The following is a 19,378-nucleotide window of genomic DNA, read 5'->3' on the forward strand; positions in this document are numbered from 1 at the left end:
GAAGGTGATGTGCCGCCATCTGTCATCGAACTACTACTTTCAACACAGGAAAAGAGCGGGAACGCTCTTCCCTCTCTGTACTCAGCCCAGTTCCCGACACACGGTCACGTACGGAACAGGCTGTCAACATGCTGGCTCGTGAGGTGAGTTTTACTTCCTCTCACACCCCAAAGGTCATGAATAAGTAATTATCACATCAAAAGAAAGAAGGCCAGAGGGTCTGAAGCAGTCAGAGACAACAGCACTGAGAGCTGACTAAAAATGGGGGCTACCATGGAAAACACGACCAAGAACAAGTCAGTAGAACAATAGAAGCTGCTTCCAGATCCCTAATGGCAAGAAAATAAATTATCATTCTCTTTCAGTAGTTGATTGGACTCCATGCATTCAAATTCTGAAAACGGATGATTCAGAGTTCAGACCAAAATAATACACAACTACAGTCAGGTGGTTTAGCATTTTATCCTCATTTTTAACCTACAAAGTGTAAAGCGTTCATAAAAGATTTTAATAAATATATTAAGGCTTAAGGTGATCATTGTGTTGAGTGGAAGAGGCAGGACTGCTTTCTAATAGACTAGTTTACACTTAGAACCTTCCAGAACAAAACGTTGGCCATCTTACAGTGAATGACACCCCATATGAGCTTGGCCCCCGTTTCTTTCTGCCAACATAACACACCTCCGTGTTCTCTTCCTCCCTCCTCCACCATCGGACAGACAAAGAAGGATCCAGATTTTGACAGGTGAAGAGAATGGCGTTGATTGGTGTGACCTGAAATGTTTAGGGTTTTTTTTGTTTTTGTTTTTTTGGGGGGTTTTTTTGGTACAAAGCTTTCACTGAGTCATCAGACCGTTAATGCAGCTGGCAATTAAGAAAGCCCAACCAAGAGCCTTAAACGCTCACAAGACGGAACCAAGAATGGCTACCGGATGTAGAAGGAAGGGGGCCGCAAAGTGTGAATTTTCCTAGTCTGCAGCCCGGAGCCACTTCCTACAGCAGAGCAGCAAACCGTCCACCGCCTGCAAGGACGTAACCAGCCAAAGTCGCTTTGGGGGAAGGATCCTTGGGAGGGTCTTTGCCCCAGGATCCTCCTGTTAGGGTCCCAGCATGGACAGGACTCGTGGACAGGAGTGTCTCTGCATGGTGGTGCTGATGAGCACCTCGAGGCCACCCAGGCGGAGACTCCAGCCCTGGCGACAGATTGCCACGGGTGTCCTCCAAATTAAGCTGGCAGCACTGGCGACTGCCCACGATGGAGGAGCGAAGGAGCTCTCTTCGAGAGGGGGAGCTGAGGAGGACAGTGTGTCTGGTGGGCAGCAGCAGACTCTGCTGAGATCCCTTTCTAGATGGACTCCAGAATCCAGTCACTGCCGGAGATGGAGGAGACAGGCAGCAACAGGTCCCTTGGGGGGCCCCGTTCCCTCCCCTCGTGGAGGGCGTGGTGCTCCGGGAAATACTCCTCCTCCTCATCGAAGAAGCCGTTCTCCAGGGCGTAAGTGCTGTCCGGGCTGGACGCGGCCTGGCACGCCCCCTTATACTCCTGAATGGACTCGTAGAGGCTGTAGAGTTGGCAGAGCAAAGACATGTCCAGCTGTCGCAGGCCGACCTTAAGGGAAGGGGTGGAGAGGTAAAAATGAGAAGTCAGCGCTTGAGTTTAATTTTAGTGGAACACTTAGCCTGCCGTCTGCCTGTGCCAGCACATTCTTTCCAGACAGTGAATAACTCCAAGCATCACTCCAGTGCTTTGGGTTTCCAATTTTGAGAAAACCTTAATTGTGGGATGCCCACACCTCAGACGTGACTCAGTGGGGCAGGGAGGGATCACACCTGCGGGGCGGCGGGCCCCAGCCTGCGGAGTTTACCCTGGCATGCGGGCACGCCCTGGGAAGGCACGGAGCAGCACTACTTCGGGTGGCCCCAGCTGGTTTCACTTTGGACGCCAAGATGCAAGTTTGTCATTTCCTCTTGCTGGGATCAGATTCAGAGAGGACCCACATGTGCTTTCCCTGATACCACAATCATTCTCAACTCCCCGGGAACAAGAGTCCCCTTGCCAGTGACAGTGGCTCACGGGTCAGGGTCACACACCCCGCCCCCCCCCCCCCGGAGCCCCCGCCCTCTGACCAGAGTGGCCTCCGGGTTCCCAAGAGTGGTGTTTGGACTCCCTCTCCTCCGGACAAGGTCAGTCGTACCCAGAGATGATTGGGGCATCACTCCCCAGAGCAAGCGATTGAAGAAGTGCACAGAGTCTCCTGGGAACCACTTTCACCAGTGGCGACAGAACAAAGAACGCTGGGAAGCCACATACTTGTTTATCTTCAAGTTTCCCTCTTCCCATGGCCAGTCCCGCAGGACAGAGCCAAGTAAGCACAGGAAATGCACTGTTTCCATCAATCTCAAAGAGAGAAGGGTTAATCCGCTTGGAAATCCAACCTAGACGATGGCACCGGACACTTGCACACGTATGAAAATCACCTGTGTTTCTTGTGAACCACGCAGCCTCCGGTCTGGCAGGTGTGGAGTCCCAGGTGACAGGGCTGCTGAGCCCTGGTGTGGGGCAGCAGACCTCCCTCCCAGTGGCAAGGGGAGAGACTCGACACCGGAGGCTAGGAGACCTGCCTTCTGCTTCTTGGCCCTTGAGCAAGTCACGTATCATCTCTACCCCTTGGTTGAGGACAAAAGGGAATCATAATTTCTCTTATGGGGTCCAGGGAGGATTCACTGAGAGATCCATCCATTTTCACCAACAGTCATCAAATGCTACTGGGTAGCAAGTAAAGGGCTAAAGCATGGGAATGCACAGCAGAAAACAGAGAAAGGGGAGATCTATGGTCTCTAGAATTCCCCAGCGATGAGGTCTGCCGCCTGAGACTCACACAGGGGACGCTGGGGTCCAGAAGGCAGTGCTCCTCTCATGACAAGACAGGTGTTAAACACCAAGTCATTCTTCACACCCTCCAACCACGCTAAACTGTCAAGCAGACAGCGGCCCTCTCCCACAGCCGGGCACACCACAGAAACAGAACCAGGTCCCACTGACTTAGCGTGTTTTGCCATGACGTCCAGGGTCTGGGAGGGCAGCCCGGCTCAATGGCATCCCATTCTCGAAAGTAAACCTTGAACAGGGAAAGCCACGGGCAAACCAAGAGAAGCCCAGGCCTGCCACAAACGGGTCAGATGCCACCACTCTCTGTCCCGACTGGTCGTGCGTGTGTGTTGTCAGGAAGGAAAGAGGGTTCCCGACATCTGGGCTGGAAAACTACCCAGACGATGCTGACGCCCAGTTCCAGCACCCAACCCAGCGTTCTTGACACAAATCCCTGCCCTTCCGGGGTCACTTGTATGTATTCTCCTGTGAGCCCCGACTTCCAGGCCAGCCAGACAGAAAAGCACGGAAGGAGAATGCGTTCGAGCCCCGCAGCCTGCCTACGCGGGCCCACATGCCGGCTCTGCCATGCGCGAGTGTGAGACCGTGGATATCCTGTTCAACTCCTGGAAAGAGTAACAGCTGCTCTGGTGGTTACTACGTTCACGATTCTCTTCAGGCTGCCAGCCTGCGGAATCTCGACCTGGAAAGGCCTGGCCGCTATGGGACTTACCAGGTGGCAGGGTTCCCAGAAACAGCAGTGACCCCGGGGCACCACGTTCCTCCTACGCCAACTCGATCACGAACACTGACCGGGAACCACCCGAGCACAGTCAAGCCAGATGAGAATTAGCCAGCAGACCTGCTTCTTGGGGACCAGGGTAGACACCATAGACTCTCGAATAGGAAAGGACCTCAGAGGTCTCCCTTTCACACCCCCAAACCCTTCCACACCAGTTCATTCATTTCTGGGCAGACATAACGCCTCCCTGCACCAAGTCAAAATTTCCCAGCCTGTAGTTCTAGGGCCCTTGACGCTACGTGGAACCGTTCCGCAGACCCGCACACCTCATTTCCCTCTTAACCGCCTTTTACACATTTGAAGGTAATTTTCATTCCGCCACCTCTACCCACCGAAAGAAACTATCTGTCTTCTCCAGACCATACCTTCAGGCCTGTCAACTCTCACGACAACCTTCTGGCCCATTTTGACCACCCGTCCCTTCCCCTGAACTGGCTCCTGTTTCCCGGGGCTCTTCCAGCGTCCAGATCTGAACCCGGTAACCAGACTGCAAGGTTCTGTCTTGGCAAGGTCACACCTACCTATCTGTTCTAGGATTTAACACAAGGAATGAAAACATCAGTGAAGAGAGTCACACCCTCCCAGAGCTGCACTAGTGTTTGCTTAAAAAGTCACAGACTCATGCAACACGGGGTGCGAACTATGCAGGAATTAAAAAAAAAAAAATCATAGAAAAGATTCATCCGGTGTCCTGGAGCTATTTCTACTGAGTCACTTGGACAGCCCTAGGGTTGGGCTACCCCAAGCCCATTTCCCACCTTGGAAATGAAGAATGGGAAAACAACAGAAGGGGGAAGGGAGCACTGTGTTCCTGGACCACGTCTGACTCTCATCCTCTGGGCAGGTTGGGAGTGGGAGCAGGTGACAGCAGGTGCCTGGGCTCCACGGACCCTGAACTACGCTGCCGGGTTCTCAGGAGCCGGTGTCCTCTGAACGTGCAGTCCCCAAAGCCCTGGGGTCCCTTTCCTCTTCAGGTGCCACATCCAAGGTCTTCCAGGCCTCGAGTTGGATCGTGTCCTGGGGACCCGTCTGCATTGCAGCAACAGATGACTCACAAAGCTGCCCTGTCCTCAGGTGCAACGCTGGCCTAGAAACGGAGGGCTGACCCACCTAGGAAGACAGCTCGGTCCCACGCACGCCCATCAGACAGCGGAGCGGCCGCCAAGCGCTTAGAGTGATTGAGCAGGGATCTCAGCACACGCGTACATGTCTCCGCACATCCCAGCTTCTCGGTCCCTTCTGCGGGCACAGACCAGAGCTCCTCTGCTTACCAGCAATCCTCCAAATCAGCGAGGCGGGTGTGAGGTCGGGAGCAGCAGGAGCCAAGCCAGCTCCCAGCCTGGACGCTTCTCCCTCTCTCCCTCAGCTGTGGCTGTTTCAACACTTGCTCTTAAATTCTCTAGAGGTGCAGTGCAAGTCCCGAGGCAGGATTCCACGTCCCCTACCTGCACCTGATGCCGCAGTTGGCTGGAGGTCCCCTCCCCGAGATGGTCCCAGACCTGTCCCCACTGTGTCTGTCAAAGCCTCCTTGCCCGCTGAGCCCGATGCCAGCTTTTCCTCCACTCTCCGGACTCTGGTTCCGCCGCAGGGGCCACTCACTCCCTCCACCTGCTCTGCCTGCCCTATTTATTATTCTCCACCTGTCGCTGCTGGTCAGCCCACATGCAGTGGCCCCTTCTCCCCCTGGGATCCCCTAGCACCCAGCACAGAGCCTTGCCGTGTAGACATGCAGGTACTGGCCGACTGTGTGAATACACGTCTCTGTAGAGACGCCCGCCTAGAGGACATCTAGCTGCAGCAGCAGCCTGGCCGGGGGGCGTGCGGGGACCAGAGGGCCCCTTGCTACATCCCGCAGGTGCCTGCAGGGGTGGCAGACCTGAAGAGGCAGCCCTTTGAGCCCAGAGCACCCCCATGTGCCCCCGAAGAAGGCCCCAGACTACATGGTCATTGCCACATTAACAAAAAGAACTCACTTTCTGCTTGACAGAGACCCAAACCCAAGTTTGGGGCTAGAAAGAGCTCCCTCCCCGAGTGCTCTTTCTAGAGTCACACTGTCTGCAGCTGGGACAGACTCATGACAGCCCCAGAAATCAGCCTCTCAATCCTGAAGACCCAGGGGTCTGGGAATGTGGGAAGGGCAGAGAGGGGTCATGCCAGAGAATTAAACTACGAATTGTTTCACAACATGATTAAATCACCCATGAATGGAGACAATTCCTTCCAGAAAAAAAGGATGGGGGGTGGGGAACGCCCTCTGCACTAACCCCCACCACTGTCCCGTTCTACAAGTGGGGGAAGCCTGTCATCTCAGTGATGTGTTCCAACATGGCCCTGAAGGACGGCCGATCTGATTCACAGCTCCATTCAGAAAATACAGCTCGTTTTCGGAAGCAGATTTTTAAAAATTCAGGTACTTTTAAGAAAAGTACAGAATTCTAAGATCCTGTCATGTGTAGCCCTTATTCTAGACCTTCAAGACAATTAAGAACAACCAACTAGTTTCCACTGCTTTAAATTGCTAAGGTCATTCCTTCCTCTCTCTGTCTGGGCTTCCTGCTTAACTTCCGGATCATTTTCCTCTTTCCCTGGGCCCAGAGCTCGCCTGCCCCCTCCCCCGCAGCACAGGTGGTTCATCAACCTCCGACATCTCTAACAATCCTGAATCACCCTCAAAACTATCTCAACCCACAATGGACTGGCCACGTGGATACACCTCAGACGGGGGAGGGGGTGGCTCCCAGCTGGGTTTTGGGTCATTAAGTTTCTGACTATCTTTGGAGGGTGCTGTGGAGGACAGAGTTCTTCCAAACCTTTAAAAAATTACAACAGACACAGGACGATTTGGATACAAGGCCTAGAAAATGGAAGGTACTTTTTAAAAGGAAACTTTGGTTGGGCCCAAACAAAGCATCACGAAAAGCTTGAGGATACTTTTAAGAAATTAGTTGTATTTAAGAAAAAGAGTCTGTTTTTATTTATGAAACTAAAAATGAGTTGGTGTCCTTCCCTAGTCCATTTAGGAGACGTGAACAAAAGCAACCTCTTCTCAGATACAAGGAGTAGAAAACAGAACAGACATCAAAAGAAATGGTCTTATTTGCGCCCTGCTCCAAGACCCCTGCTGAGGCTGTGGGCTAAGCCAGGCAGAAGCAGGGCAAGGTGTGGGGATGGCTTAGATCAGGAAGTCATACTGAGGTCGGCTCCGAAATGATGCCTACCCGCCCCTCCCCCCACCCGACCATCTATCTGTCTTCCACTGCATTCCTCAACTGAAGACAATAAATATCCCACTTCATACTGGGCAGGAGGGAGGTACAGATTCCCAGTGAAGCTGCAGAATTGTGAGCTGTACATAGTGTGGGAATTGGGGGGTGGGGTCCCAAAATATGGGGACAGATACGGAAAAAGTTAGTTGCATGAAAGTTTACATTGAAACATAAGGCGGGAGGAACGTGGTTTAAAAAATTAGTCATACAATAAAAACTAGGTGGTTATTTTAAAGGATGAGCCACTGGGTGTGTGCTACAGTAGAAGCGACCCACGTGCCTTGCACAAAAGCTCAGGTCACCGACAGTATGTTAGCAGGAACTCCCTTCCTATACATGCACACACCCGTGCACGCCTCTGACGGGAGGACGAAAGGTCTGTTAGCAGAACCTGCTTCTAGAAAGTGGGATCGGTATTTACAGCCTTCTGCATGGCTCAGTTTTCTCAGCAAGCGTGAGCACACTCTCAGTTGTAAAAACTAGTGGTAATAAAAAATCGTATCACGTACGCACACTGTGGAGCACTGCTTGGCAAGCTCTATCAAAAGCCTTGAAATAGCCCAAAACTCTCAACCAGCTAACTGTTCACTTCTTTTTTTTTAAAAGACTTTATTTATGTATTGGGGGTGGCGAGAGGCAGCAGGAGAGTGTCCCAAGTGACTCCGCTCTGAGCGTGGCACCCCACACGGGGCTCGCTCTCCCAACCCAGGGATCAGACCTGAGCCAAAAACCATGAGTCTGAGACCCAACAGACTGCACCACCTGGAGTGGTGGATGGACTGGAGAGAGAAATCTCGGCTGGACACAAATACGAAATCCTCACCCTTGCTCTGCGAGGCAGGTGTTGATTCTGTCATGATGAGGAAGCTGGGGTCCTGAAAGATGAAGCCCCTTGACAGGTGGAGGGGGGCGGCTTGCGGTGGGGGGGGAGGGCAGGGAGCGGCAGTCCGTCCTGACCGTGCCACTGACCCGGCCAAGGAGACGCCCAATGTCCTCTGTGGTAGGTGGCAAGCTGCTAACATCGTGGGTGAGTTTGATTTTCGGCTTTTCTGAATTTTCTGGATTTTCTACCACGAATAGGTATTAACTTACGATGAGAACGCTAGGAAGTTATCTTCTTAAAATGTAATGAGTGCCTAAGCATATACTCGGCTCATGAATTTACTTTAGAAAGGACTGGGAAATGCCCCAAATCTAATCAAGGTGTCCAGCACATTATCTGCAGAGCCGGAATGTAATAAAAGCAGTGGCCTAATGCATCGTAACCTGATTTCTGAATAAAGGATGCGATAACAGAAGGGCGCTGACCTGTATACTGTTTTGCAAAGGAAAACGGAAGAGAAAGACTCCTTGGGTGTTGATCCAGTGGGGAAGGGGTATCAACTGACCCCCACAAGACCTCGAAGGTCCCGGCCTGTCATGCTGTGCCCACGGCAAGCTTCCAATCTGTCCCGCGACTCCTGGGCTGCACTCTGCTCTCCTGGGCGGAAAAGCATTCATGCTATCTGGTCTGCTTCATCTCCTGCGAATGCTCTGGGCCCACCGGGCTGAGGACCAGGCTCTGCAGAGCCCCGGTGATTCAGAGACAGAACATCTGTATGGCTGCACCCCCGGGGTTAAGCCACGCGCAGTGCTCGCTCAGCTCTGCACCTGCCCATACACCGTCTGGACCAGGTAAGGCAGTTTCAGTTGTGTTTGTCTGCTGACAGCTGAGGGTATCCACGCGGACAGAGCCCATTCTGCGACGTCTCCCGGAATGTGCTTGTTTCTCTCTAGCCGCAACTAATACTGGGACCAGTGAAGCCCCTTTCCTCTTCCACGGCTCTAAGCAGAGCTGAGGAAAAGCCATCGACCATTTTCTCTAAGCAATGGCTTTGCTCATTCTTTCTCACTTTTTGCCCACTGTAAAAATAAAACATTCTAATTAGATTAAAATTTCAATGGTTTGGGACGCCTGGGTGGCTCAGCGAGTTGAGCCTCTGTCTTCGGCTCAGGTCATGATCTCAGGGTCCTGGGATCGAGCCCCGCATCGGGCTCTCTGCTCAGCAGGGAGCCTGCTTCCCTCTCTCTCTCTCTCTCTGCCTGCCTCTCTGCCTGCCTGTGATCTCTCTCTCTGTGTCAAATAAATAAATAAAATCTTTAAAAAAAATTTCAATGGTTCATAGTTATATAAGCCATCCTTCCCAAATTCCATAGTCTAAAGCAGCTTTCTATCTTCGTGTGTTTGAGTCTCTTTACACTCTTCACTAAAGCTACGGAGGCCCCTACGAGCTCTCGTTATGCGGCTTATACCTAACAATATTTCCTTATTAGAGGTCAAAACCGAGAAGCTTTAATATAGATCCAATTAAACATAAGTAATTTACCCATTACATGCTAACGTGACATTTTTATAAACAATGCCATTTTGTAAATCTTTTTAATGTCTGGTTTATCTCCTGCCTTGGGTCCTTCGGGACAGGTTGTTTTGGTCCAAGGAAATGAAGAAAATCTGGCCTCACACGGGTATATAATAGCCTTTCAGAAAATTGTGGGTGTTCTTTTTTTGACACAACCCTTTAGTTGGCTGCAGAGTGGAATTTGAAACTACCCCGAAGAACTTTTCATCCTGTTATATTAGTCTTGCACTTTGAATGGATCTTTTAACCGTGGATGATTTTGTAACAGCAAGCATTAGTTATGAAAAATGTGAAAAACTGACTCACTGAATTGGCAGATCTTCCAAAAGTTGATCTATTTCCTTAGGTGGCATTTTATATTATTTTGTTTTTTAAAGATTTGATTTATTTATTTGACAGAGAGAGACACAGCAAGAGAGGGACAAGCAGGGGGAGTTGGAGAGGGAGAAGCAGGCTCCTTGCTGAGCAGAGAGCCCGATGCGGGGCTCGATCACAGGACCCTGAGATCATGACCTGAGCCGAAGATAGAGGCTTAACAACTGAGCCACCAGGCGCCCCCTTAGGTGATATTTTAAAACATCACATTCATTGATATGATCGCCACATAATTATGGACCCTGAGAGTGTCTCCAGACTCACACTTTAAGAACTGCTGTTTTAAAGATGCCCACTTTTAGGGGCACCTGGGTAGCTCAGTTGGTTAGGCATCCAACTTTTGGTTTCAACTCATGTCATGATCTCAGAGTCCTGAGATCAAGCCCCATGTCGGGCTCCTCGATCAGTGCAGTCTGCTTGTCCCTCTCCCTCTGCTCCTCTCCTCCCCCCACCTCATTCTCTCTCTAGAATAAATTCTTAAAAATATATATATATTTTAAAAAGTAAAGATACCCACTTTTAGCAGTTTAGTATACATCCCTGAAGACACTATGCTTACACAAGCTGGTTTTTAGCTAGTAACCACATATACAAATGTATACGTATACTGTTTCGTAACTTACTTTCTCATATTGTGAATATCTATGTTCGTATAGTTACCACATTCTTTTCCATGACTGTATAGTATTCTATCACTATTTCATTTTATACGATTATCTATAATATAGACACGCAATATGCATCTGTGTACAAATATTATTCACTGTGTGACTAGTAACATAAGATAAATTTATAAAAATGAATTTGCAGGAGGGGGGAAGAGAAAAGGATGCTTTCCTTCTAATCCCTCCCTAGCCCTGGGGCTGCAAACGGCAGACCATCATTCATCGAGGATTTACACCAAAGCCTAAAAGCTTGCTGCCCACGATAGTGAGTGCAGACATGGACACAGCTGATGTTGAAATCAGCTGGGACTGGAGGGGAAAACGGACTTGCCAACAACACATTGGAACGCAACACACATACGAAGGTTAGTTTGTGTTCTGTCATTTCCTTGAATGATACCCAATTAACTGAAATTCCCCTTCTGCAAGAGGAGATGCAGTTAGGGGAGAAAATCTGAAGTTAAAATCAGAAAACCAAGTTCTAGGGCAATATATAGAAAATCTCATATCAGCAGCTGGCGTTTTGCAGACCTGACATAAAAAAACACAAGAAACCGTTTTTATGGTGTCTATCTTCCCAAATCCTCACCGTCACGATGATCATTCTTTTCAATCTCCACTGGTGTTTTAGATAAAACATGATACCTTATTGTTTTCCTTTGCATATCTGTGATTATAAGGGTTGTTAAACACCTTGCTGTTTCTCCTTTAACTGTGTTGAACTTGGCTGTTTTCTCTTCAATTCTAAGTGCAGTCGACAACCTAAGCACACACCAAACACCCTCTTTCCATGATGTCTAGTCTCCAAATGGATCTCAGTAATCCTCCTCAGCCCAGCCTCTCCAGGCTGTACAAGGCCTGGCGTTCCCCAGAGGCTGCCCCTGTCTGGAGAGCACTGGTCAGAGGACAGAGACTCTCCCTTCTCCCCCAACCCTCTGCAGTCAAGGGCAGGGCCTCCTCCCAGAATCCTTGCAGAGGGAATTTCACACCTGCAAAATGAGGCCAGCCCCTGATCTTATGGCCAATCAGGGCAGTGAGCAGAGAGTGCTCCTAAAAACAGAAAAGGCTACATGCTTTAAGGGAGTTTTCTGCAGCATCATAAGGAAGCCTAAGGGTCTGTCTGTCTCCCAAGTTCCTGGAGGAGGACGTACATCCCCGTGTTGAGTGTCCATGAGGGAAGGAGCAACAGAAAAGGAAAGAACAACCTTTACGCATGCTGCCTACTTATCACTTGGAAACATCTGGAGCCTGTGGGCCACGAATGAGATGAATAGAAGGTGGGGGCTCTGGAGAATGGCACTGGGTAATTGGGGGCAAATATCTGGCCCAGCCAGTCTCACGGCCGGTTTCCTGTTCGTGGAGTCTGTAGCCCGTCGGCAGGGTTTCAGACACAGGATTGTGAAAACTTTAGCTTTTCCAACTAAGCTCTCAAGTCTCCCGGGCGTTCAGGTGGACATCCCAGAAGCAGAGCTGTTGCAAAGCCTCTAGCCGCTGCTCGGTGGCAGGGAACGACACGAGGGCCACCGTCCTCATTCGCAGCCCTCCCTGAACTTTGTTGCCCATGAGGCGTCAGAGACCTACGGCAGTGCCGGCCCAAAGAGATGCAGAAACCTCGGGCACTGCTTGGTGGAGGTCCTGCGTCAGGGAAAAGGTGTCCACAGTGCCAACAAGCGGGACGCTTTCACGTTCCCGTGCAACAGAGGAATGCCTTTAACCACGGGTAGGGGAAAAGAAGAGGGATTGGCTTCTTGCAAAACACTAGTAAGTTAGGAAAAATATTCATTTTTAGTCTCTACAGGTTGGGACAGTTGTAGATAAGATGATATGAAAAAGTATCTTTCAATCCTCTATTTTCAAATGTTGGGACTGGAAGTATAACCTCACTTAAAGGTAACATTAAAAGTGAATGAAACCGGGGCACCTGGGTGGCTCAGTTGGTTAAGCGACTGCCTTCAGCTCAGGTCATGGTCCCAGAGTCTTGGGACCGAGTCCCGCATCAGGCTCCCAGCTCCATGGGCAGTCTGCTTCTCCCTCTGACCTTCTCCCCTCTCATGCTCTCTCTCTCAAATAAATAAATAAAATAAAATAAAATTTAAAAAAAAAGTGAACGAAACCAGGGCGCCTGAGTGGCTCAGACTGAGTGGCTCAGATGGTTAAGCGTCTGCCTTTGGCTCAAGTTCATGATCTCCAGGTCCTGGGATCCAGCCCCCTGTGGGGCTCCCTGCTCGGTGGGGAGTCTGCTTCTCCCTCTCCCTCTGCTTCTGCGCTCTCTTCTCTCTCTCTCTAATGAATAAGTAAAATATTTTAAAAAATAAAAGTGAATGAAACCAGGGCGCCAGATACCAATCTGGTTTTGGCTCAAGGTCCTGGGATTGAGCCCCAGTTAGGGCTCCCTGCCCAGAGGTCAGTGGAGAGTCTGCTTGTCTCTGCCCTCTTCCCTGCTCACGCTTGCTCTCTTTCAAACAAAATCTTTTTTAAAAAAGTGAATGAAACGAGGCCGGGGACCCCACCTGCCTGCCTTTACAGCCCCTCGCCACCCCAAGGACACAAGTGTCCTTCACACACACTGAATTATCATACACACACACACACACACACACACACACACACACACTTTTCTAGTTCTGCTTTTATTGGGTGGATCCTGGGGTGGGGACAAGTACCATACAGAGTAATTATGGCCTCAAAACTTTAAGATCTTAGAGTGCCTGGGTGGCTCAGTCAGCTAAGCATCTGCCTTCGGCTCAGGTCATGATCCCGGGGTCCTGGATCGAGTCCCCCATCGGGCTCCCTGCTTCTTCTTCTTGCCCTACCCCCCACTCCAGCTCTCTCGCATGTCCTCTTTCTCTCTCGATAAATAAAATCTTTAAAAACAAAAACAAAAGGAACCTTGGTGACATTTAATTCTTTTTCCCCACAGAGGAGGCTAGAGCTGAAAATAGCGAAGCACTTGCCTAAATTATATCATGTAATCTAATAACAGAATTCAAGCTCCTGATGCCTGGGCTGGGACCATCCAGGTTCTCAAAGGACTTGTTAACAAGTGCAAATTCTGCCTTCTCCTAGATTCGGATCCTGCTGGTATAGAAACAGGAATCAGCATTTCAGCAAGCATTTCAGCAAGCTGATCCTGAGTCCTTCCAGCCTTTGGGGAAGGTGGTCCAGTCTCTGGGGACCAGCGAAAACAAAAAGAAAAGACAGTATTAAAGGCCACCAGACAGTCCACTCTCCTGTGATCGGCATCAATCAAGAATGCTATGTTGGTAGCTAACGCTTTTGTTCCAGATGGCATTTCCTAGGCCTCACTTGGGATTGGACCTTTACCATAAAACCTTTTAAAGACTAAAATCCCCTCGCTCAGACACTGGCTCCACAGGCAGGATAAGAACTGAAATCCACTGGGATGTGGGCCATTCAAGCTAATGCACATCTCCTAGAACACAGTTCACTGCACAAACTCATTAGACATTTAGTTGCTCTCAACAAAAACGCAGGGACGAGGAGTGTTGTGGGTCTCAGAAATCAAGCTTTATTTAATCAGATTAAATTCTTCCCCTAAACCACTGCAGCTCGGGCACTCAAAACTTCCAAGTGGATGATTTCCCACTCATGCATGGGTTGGTGACCAAAATAACTACTTGACGTTTTTATTTTTAAAAGATTTTATTTATTTATTTGACAGAGAGAGAGAGATCACAAGCAGGCAGAGAGGCAGGGGGAAGCAGACTCCCTGCTGAGCAGAGAGCCTGATGCGGGGCTTGATCCCAGGACCCTGAGATCATGACCTGAGCCGAAGGCAGAGGCTTAACCCACCAAGCCACCCAGGTGCCCTTTGACATTTCTTTTTTAAAGATTTTATTTATTCATTTGAGAGAAGGGGGAGGGGCAGTGAGAGAGAATTTCAAGCAGATCCAATTCGGGGTGTGATCTCAGGACCCTGCGGATCATGACCTGAGCTGAACTCAACCCACTGAGCCCCCCAGGTGCTCCACTACTTGTTGGTTCTAAGGGGAAAAAAAAAAAAAAAAAAAAAAGGAAACAAGAAAACAAAGGGTTCCAAGTCAAAGCTACTAGAACTTGCCTCTGTGGTTTGAGAGGCAAAACCCAAGAACCCCCAGGGGTGCTGCCCTCAAACGTTTGCTGCTCCCACATATCTGAGGATCTTCTGTCTGTGCTTTTGTGATTTCCTGGGGGGTGTCCAAGCTTGATGGGCTAATGTCACAGAGCTACTGGGCAGGGGGTCTAGATACAAACTTCAGGGAACGTACCTATCAGGGTCCCAGCTGACGCTGAGAGTCAAGGGTGTCCTTCAGCCACGTGCAAGGATTAGAAACGCCAGCCAAGGTCTCTGAGCAAAGGTGATTTTGTCAGCTTAGCAGGTAAGAATCTTTCAAACTGTGGGGCCCTTCAGGGCAACGTATTTTTATGGAAGAAGAAGTCTGCGACAGACATCTAATAGTTTGGTCGTCCAGCAGCCCCCAGCTCTATTTCTGCAAACCGGCCTTTTTCTGGGGGAATCCCCAGTGCCCCACACCCACCCCATCCACATGGTCGCACTATCTCAGTAAAATGCAATCCTGCCCTCAGTTACGACTAGCTGGCCCAGACTGGCCCGATGACCCCAGCTGGGCCCACTGGCGTCCTTCCACACAGTATTTGCAAACTGGATCTAAGAAACGCAGCCAAAACGGAGCGTGGACCCGGTTAGCAGCCAGAGTCCAAAAAGTAGGAAAACAAAATGGCAGGGGAAAGAGGAGACAACAGTGGACTTCCCAGGGGCCCCGTCCGCCCAGTTCTAGCCTGTCTCTGCGTATGTCCAGCCCGTCAAGATTCTCCTTTCGCAAGAGCTAGTTCAGACGGAATTACGATTACTAATACAGAGACTCCAGTCAAGAAAACGGAGAAGAGGTCTGAGCCATGGCACCCCTGTTGCTGTGAAATGACATCTTCCAGCTGGTGGCGGGCCCTTAAGAGCCAGACAGTTCCATTCATCCTTGTATCTCCACAGCACTCGACACCTAATGCACAGCCCGTAAACATCTGTGGAGTGTGATTGTAAAATATCATCTGATGTTCAAAAAAAAGGGGGGGGGGAACGCCTGGGTGGCTCACTTGGTTAAGTGTCTGCCTTCAGTTCAGGTCGTGATCCCAGGGTCCTGGGATTGAGCCCTACATCAGGCTCTCTGCTCAGCAGGGATCCTGCTTCTCCCTCTGCCTGCCGCTCCCCCTGCTTGGGCTCTCTCTGTCTCAAATAAATAAACAAACAAAACTTAAACACACACACACATGGCTTTGGGACACATCTGGTTGAGTATGTGACCATAGCGGGGTTAAATTCTGAGTGATTTTTCAAAAAATGTATGAAACAGGATGCACCTAGAGGGTATTATGCAAAGTTGAATAAGTCAGACAGAGAAAGACAAATACCGTATGATTTCACTTCCACGTGGAATCTAAAAAGCAAAACAAATGAACAAACAAACAAAAAGCAGAAACAGACCCATAAATACAGAGAACAAAGCAACTGGTTGCTGGGGGATGGGGGGGGTGGGGAGGATGAGCAAAATGGGCAAAAGGGAATGGGAGGTGCAGGCTTCCCGCTCTGGAATGAGTAAGTCACAGGGATGAAATGTACAGCAGAGAATACAGGCAATGGTATTGTAACAGCATTGTGTAGTGACAGATGGTAGCCACGCTACCAGCGAGCACACCTTAGCAAACAGACTTGAGTCACTGTGTTGCACACCTGAAACTAATGTAACAGCCTGTGTTAACCCCACTTTGATAAATACCTAAGTAGATAAATAAATAGAACAGATTTTGAGTATCCACCGCACAGACAAGTTACGATGTACAGAAAACATTTCCATGGTGCCTACACAGGAGATCTCCCTATTAACAGTGATGATCTCTGGGTGCCCAGAACTGTGAGTAATTTTTAATTGTTTTGCTAACCCCCACTTTCCATACAAACGCTGAAGGCACCTCCCAGACTCAAATAGGTAACTGACAATTCCTGCATTTTCTGCATCAGAGCAGCGTCTCCCACTGGATTCCTTTTTCCCATTCACTGGCCCCCACCCTGCTGGAGGCTCTCACCCCCTCCCAGCACTCATCGAGCATCTCCCACTCCCCGCTCTCTCTACAGTCTGCTACCACACTGGTGCTAGACCCTTATTCCAGCTTTGCTGCTCTTTTCCCACTGCCCTTGTCCCTTGAGAAAATTCTATTGCCTTCCGAGACCTTCCCACACCATCACTGCTTGCATAGGACTAAAATAAAATAAAAGATTAACCACATTAATCTGTGATTGCACGGGACTCTTTCAAAAAGGGATTAATCACATTCTGCCAGGACTGCTAGTACGTCCCCCGACACAGATTTGACCTCAGGCCTTCCAATTAAACAGATCAACACAAACCATTCCATAGATAATTCAGGAATGAACTCAGCTTAGGTTACCGCTCAGACCCCACTGCCGCAGGTTAGTAAATCTCTTAAAGGCAACAGACCTAGGGCTCTTTTCAAAACAGACCTTGTGACATTCTGTGAAAGGACTTGTCAAGGCCTGTAGCCCTATCTTCCTTATCTTTCTTGCAGCTAAACAGCAGACTGACCAAAGATGGCTGTTTATCTTCCTTGTGCTTCAAACAGGCTTAGGGAGAGCTCTGGTCCAAGGCATAATTATAAGGTTGTGACTGTTCTGCAGTACCACCAGGGGGGGACCCAGAAAAATACTTTCGGGAATGGCACATTGACTGGCAAGCCACCAGAGCAAGTTATAAAGCAGAGCTTCACAACAGGAGGGGCCCTGAGGTTTTCCTGTCTGTTCCAGCATGGGACTTAACCCAGGATGAGTCTTCCCGATGCACCCCCGTATTTATGCTACATCTAACTTCAGACCGTAAACATACTAGATGTAGGCTTATCTAACTGAAATTCAGCTCTTTAGCTGTGCAAGGCTGCTGTCAATGTTTATTAATAAATAAAAATTGTTGTCTTGGAATTTAAGTCATTCTGTAAGCAGCTTAGAAAATCTATTCAGAGGATTGGAAATCACAATTTCAATGCTAGCTACAGAGTGGGAAAACAGTATCTAATTGATTTAAAAAATGTTAATTTAAGGCTCCTTTTCTAGATTGAATTAAGTCTTACCTTTCAGAACGGATATGCTCCTGAAAAAAAAAAGGAGGCATAAACTGAATGTTTCTAAACAATCTCTTAATGTACTAGATGCGTATTTAAAGGGTTTCTGTGATAAGGTTTTGGCAAATTTATTCTTGGGGGGAAAAGCAGCTTTCATATACTAGATTTCCTTAGCGAAGTTTTTACCTGTACTTAGAACCTGCACTAAGAGAAAGGAAGGGGCAGATTCCAAAAAGCCAGCGGGTGGCCAGGGGTAGGTGATCAGGGGTCAGTGAGAGCCTAGGAAGAAGGAAGTTTTCCAGTTCTCTGCGGGCCTAGCCTAAGCCCGCGGGAAAGCCGGGGAAGGGCTCAGCGCCGCCTAAATCCTTGCCCTTGCCCTGCTTTCCGCGTCGCCTGAAATCGGCTGTCCCGATCCACGCACACCAAATGTACCTCCCAAGGACTGAGAAAAACTAAGCCCCGTTGTTTGGCGCCCGGACGCTGTCCGAGGCACCCACGCGGGCTTCACCCAGACGGGCAGCGCACCCCCTGCGTTCCTCTCCCGCGAGCTCGGGGGCTCGGCCCCACCGCGCGGAGGGGATGGGCCGAGCGCCCGCCTTCACAGCCGTCTGGGGCCGGAGCCATCCCGCAGTAATCGGATTCCGCACGCGGCGCCTGGGGCGCGGGGGAGGGGGCGCGGGCTGTTCCAATCCGCTGTCTACACTCGCGCGGACAAAACTGTCCTCTCCGAGGCAGGAAAACACAAGCGCACACAGCTCTAAACCCCCCGCCGCGGGGAACGCCTCTCCCCGACCCGGGAGGTCTCTCTCCGGAGACGGGTGACCGAGCCGCGCCCGCCGCCAACCACGAGGGAACCCCACGCCGCGCCTCCCGCGGGTTTCCGAGCCAGCTGGGGCCGGACTCGGGGCGGCGGGACTCCGAAAACTGCCTTTTCGCTGGGGGGGGGGGGGTCCTCTCCGGGTGAGGGTCCCACCGCGGACAGAGGACTGGTAACAGGGGGCACCTGAGAGGTCAGTGCCCCTCTCTCGGCGCTGGCGCCAAAGGGCCAGAAAGCGGCGGGGGGTCGCGGGGACTTCCGGAGCAGAGCGCGGGTCCCGGCGAACTTGCCCAGGACGGTGAGCCCGGACGGAGGAACACCCCCCGCCGGCCCCCGCCGGCCCGCGGAGCTCCCCTTACCATCTCCTTGCGGAGCAGGGCCAGCGCGGCGTCCAGGTTGGGCGGCTTGGCGGGCAGCCCCGCGGCCCGGGCCCCGCCGCCGCTCGCGCCCCCGCGGCTCAGCTCGTCCTGGATGCGCGACTTCTGCGCGTACAGCCGCTCCAGGTGCCGCCAGCCGCCCGCCGCGCCGCCGCCCGCCGCCGAGTGCAGCAGCCCGCTCAGGCTCTTGGGCAGCGGGGGCAGCCCGTCCACCCGCAGACCCCGGGCCGCGTCCGCCGCCCCCTGCGCTGCTCCGGCCCCGCTCATCGCGCCCGCCCCGGCCACGCGCTCGCCCGCCGCTACCGCCGCGGCCACCGCCACCGCCGCCGCCGCCGCGCGGCTCCCGCCCCGAGGCTCTCCCGGCCCAACCCCCTTCCCGGCGGCGCCCCACCCACTTCCCCCCGCCCCGCCGCCCCGCCCCCGCCCTGCATCCCCTCCCGCGCCCGGCCCCTCTGGCGTCCCCCGCCCCGGCCCGCTCACCTCCAGCTCCGCCCATGAGCTCCCAGGTCCCCTGACCACTAAGCCTGTCCCCGCGTCCCGGCACGCCGCCAACCCCGCCCCTTACTCCCGCCCCGCCCCCACCCCTGCTCACTTCCAGCCCTTCCCCCGTGCCCCGCTCCACCTCCACCCCTGCGCCCATCCCGGCCCCACTTGCTCACCTC

The 19,378-nt window shown here is 51.3% G+C and overlaps 1 protein-coding gene across 2 annotated transcripts; it reads right to left on the reverse strand.

Annotated features, from left to right (window-relative positions):
* Positions 1-443: 443 nt before the first annotated feature.
* Positions 444-19,047, reverse strand: FAM89A (family with sequence similarity 89 member A). 2 transcript variants are annotated; one of them, XR_007122845.1, is made up of 3 exons: positions 18,699-19,047; positions 718-1,609; positions 444-646 (listed from the first exon to the last, which is right to left on the reverse strand). XR_007122845.1 is itself a non-coding variant. In XM_047703630.1 (2 exons), exons 1-2 carry the CDS (start codon positions 18,981-18,983, stop codon positions 1,346-1,348), a joined length of 549 nt encoding a protein of 182 aa, XP_047559586.1. In that variant the 5' UTR covers positions 18,984-19,047; the 3' UTR covers positions 444-1,345. The 2 variants fall into 2 exon arrangements, 1 of the variants encoding a protein (XP_047559586.1); XM_047703630.1 differs by having other exon boundaries at positions 444-1,609.
* Positions 19,048-19,378: the final 331 nt, after the last annotated feature.

This window comes from Lutra lutra, chromosome 14, assembly GCF_902655055.1.
Source record: "Lutra lutra chromosome 14, mLutLut1.2, whole genome shotgun sequence".
Classification (NCBI taxonomy): Eukaryota; Metazoa; Chordata; class Mammalia; order Carnivora; family Mustelidae; genus Lutra; species Lutra lutra.

Coding starts and splice junctions, on each gene's coding strand:
- FAM89A (XM_047703630.1), bottom strand. CDS start 18,983: ATGAGCGGGGCCGGAGCAGCGCAGGGGGCGGCGGACGCGGCCCGGGGT. Junction 1,610..18,698: donor CCCTGCTCCGCAAGGAGATG/GTAAGGGGAGCT, acceptor CCTTCCCTTAAG/GTCGGCCTGCGACAGCTGGA.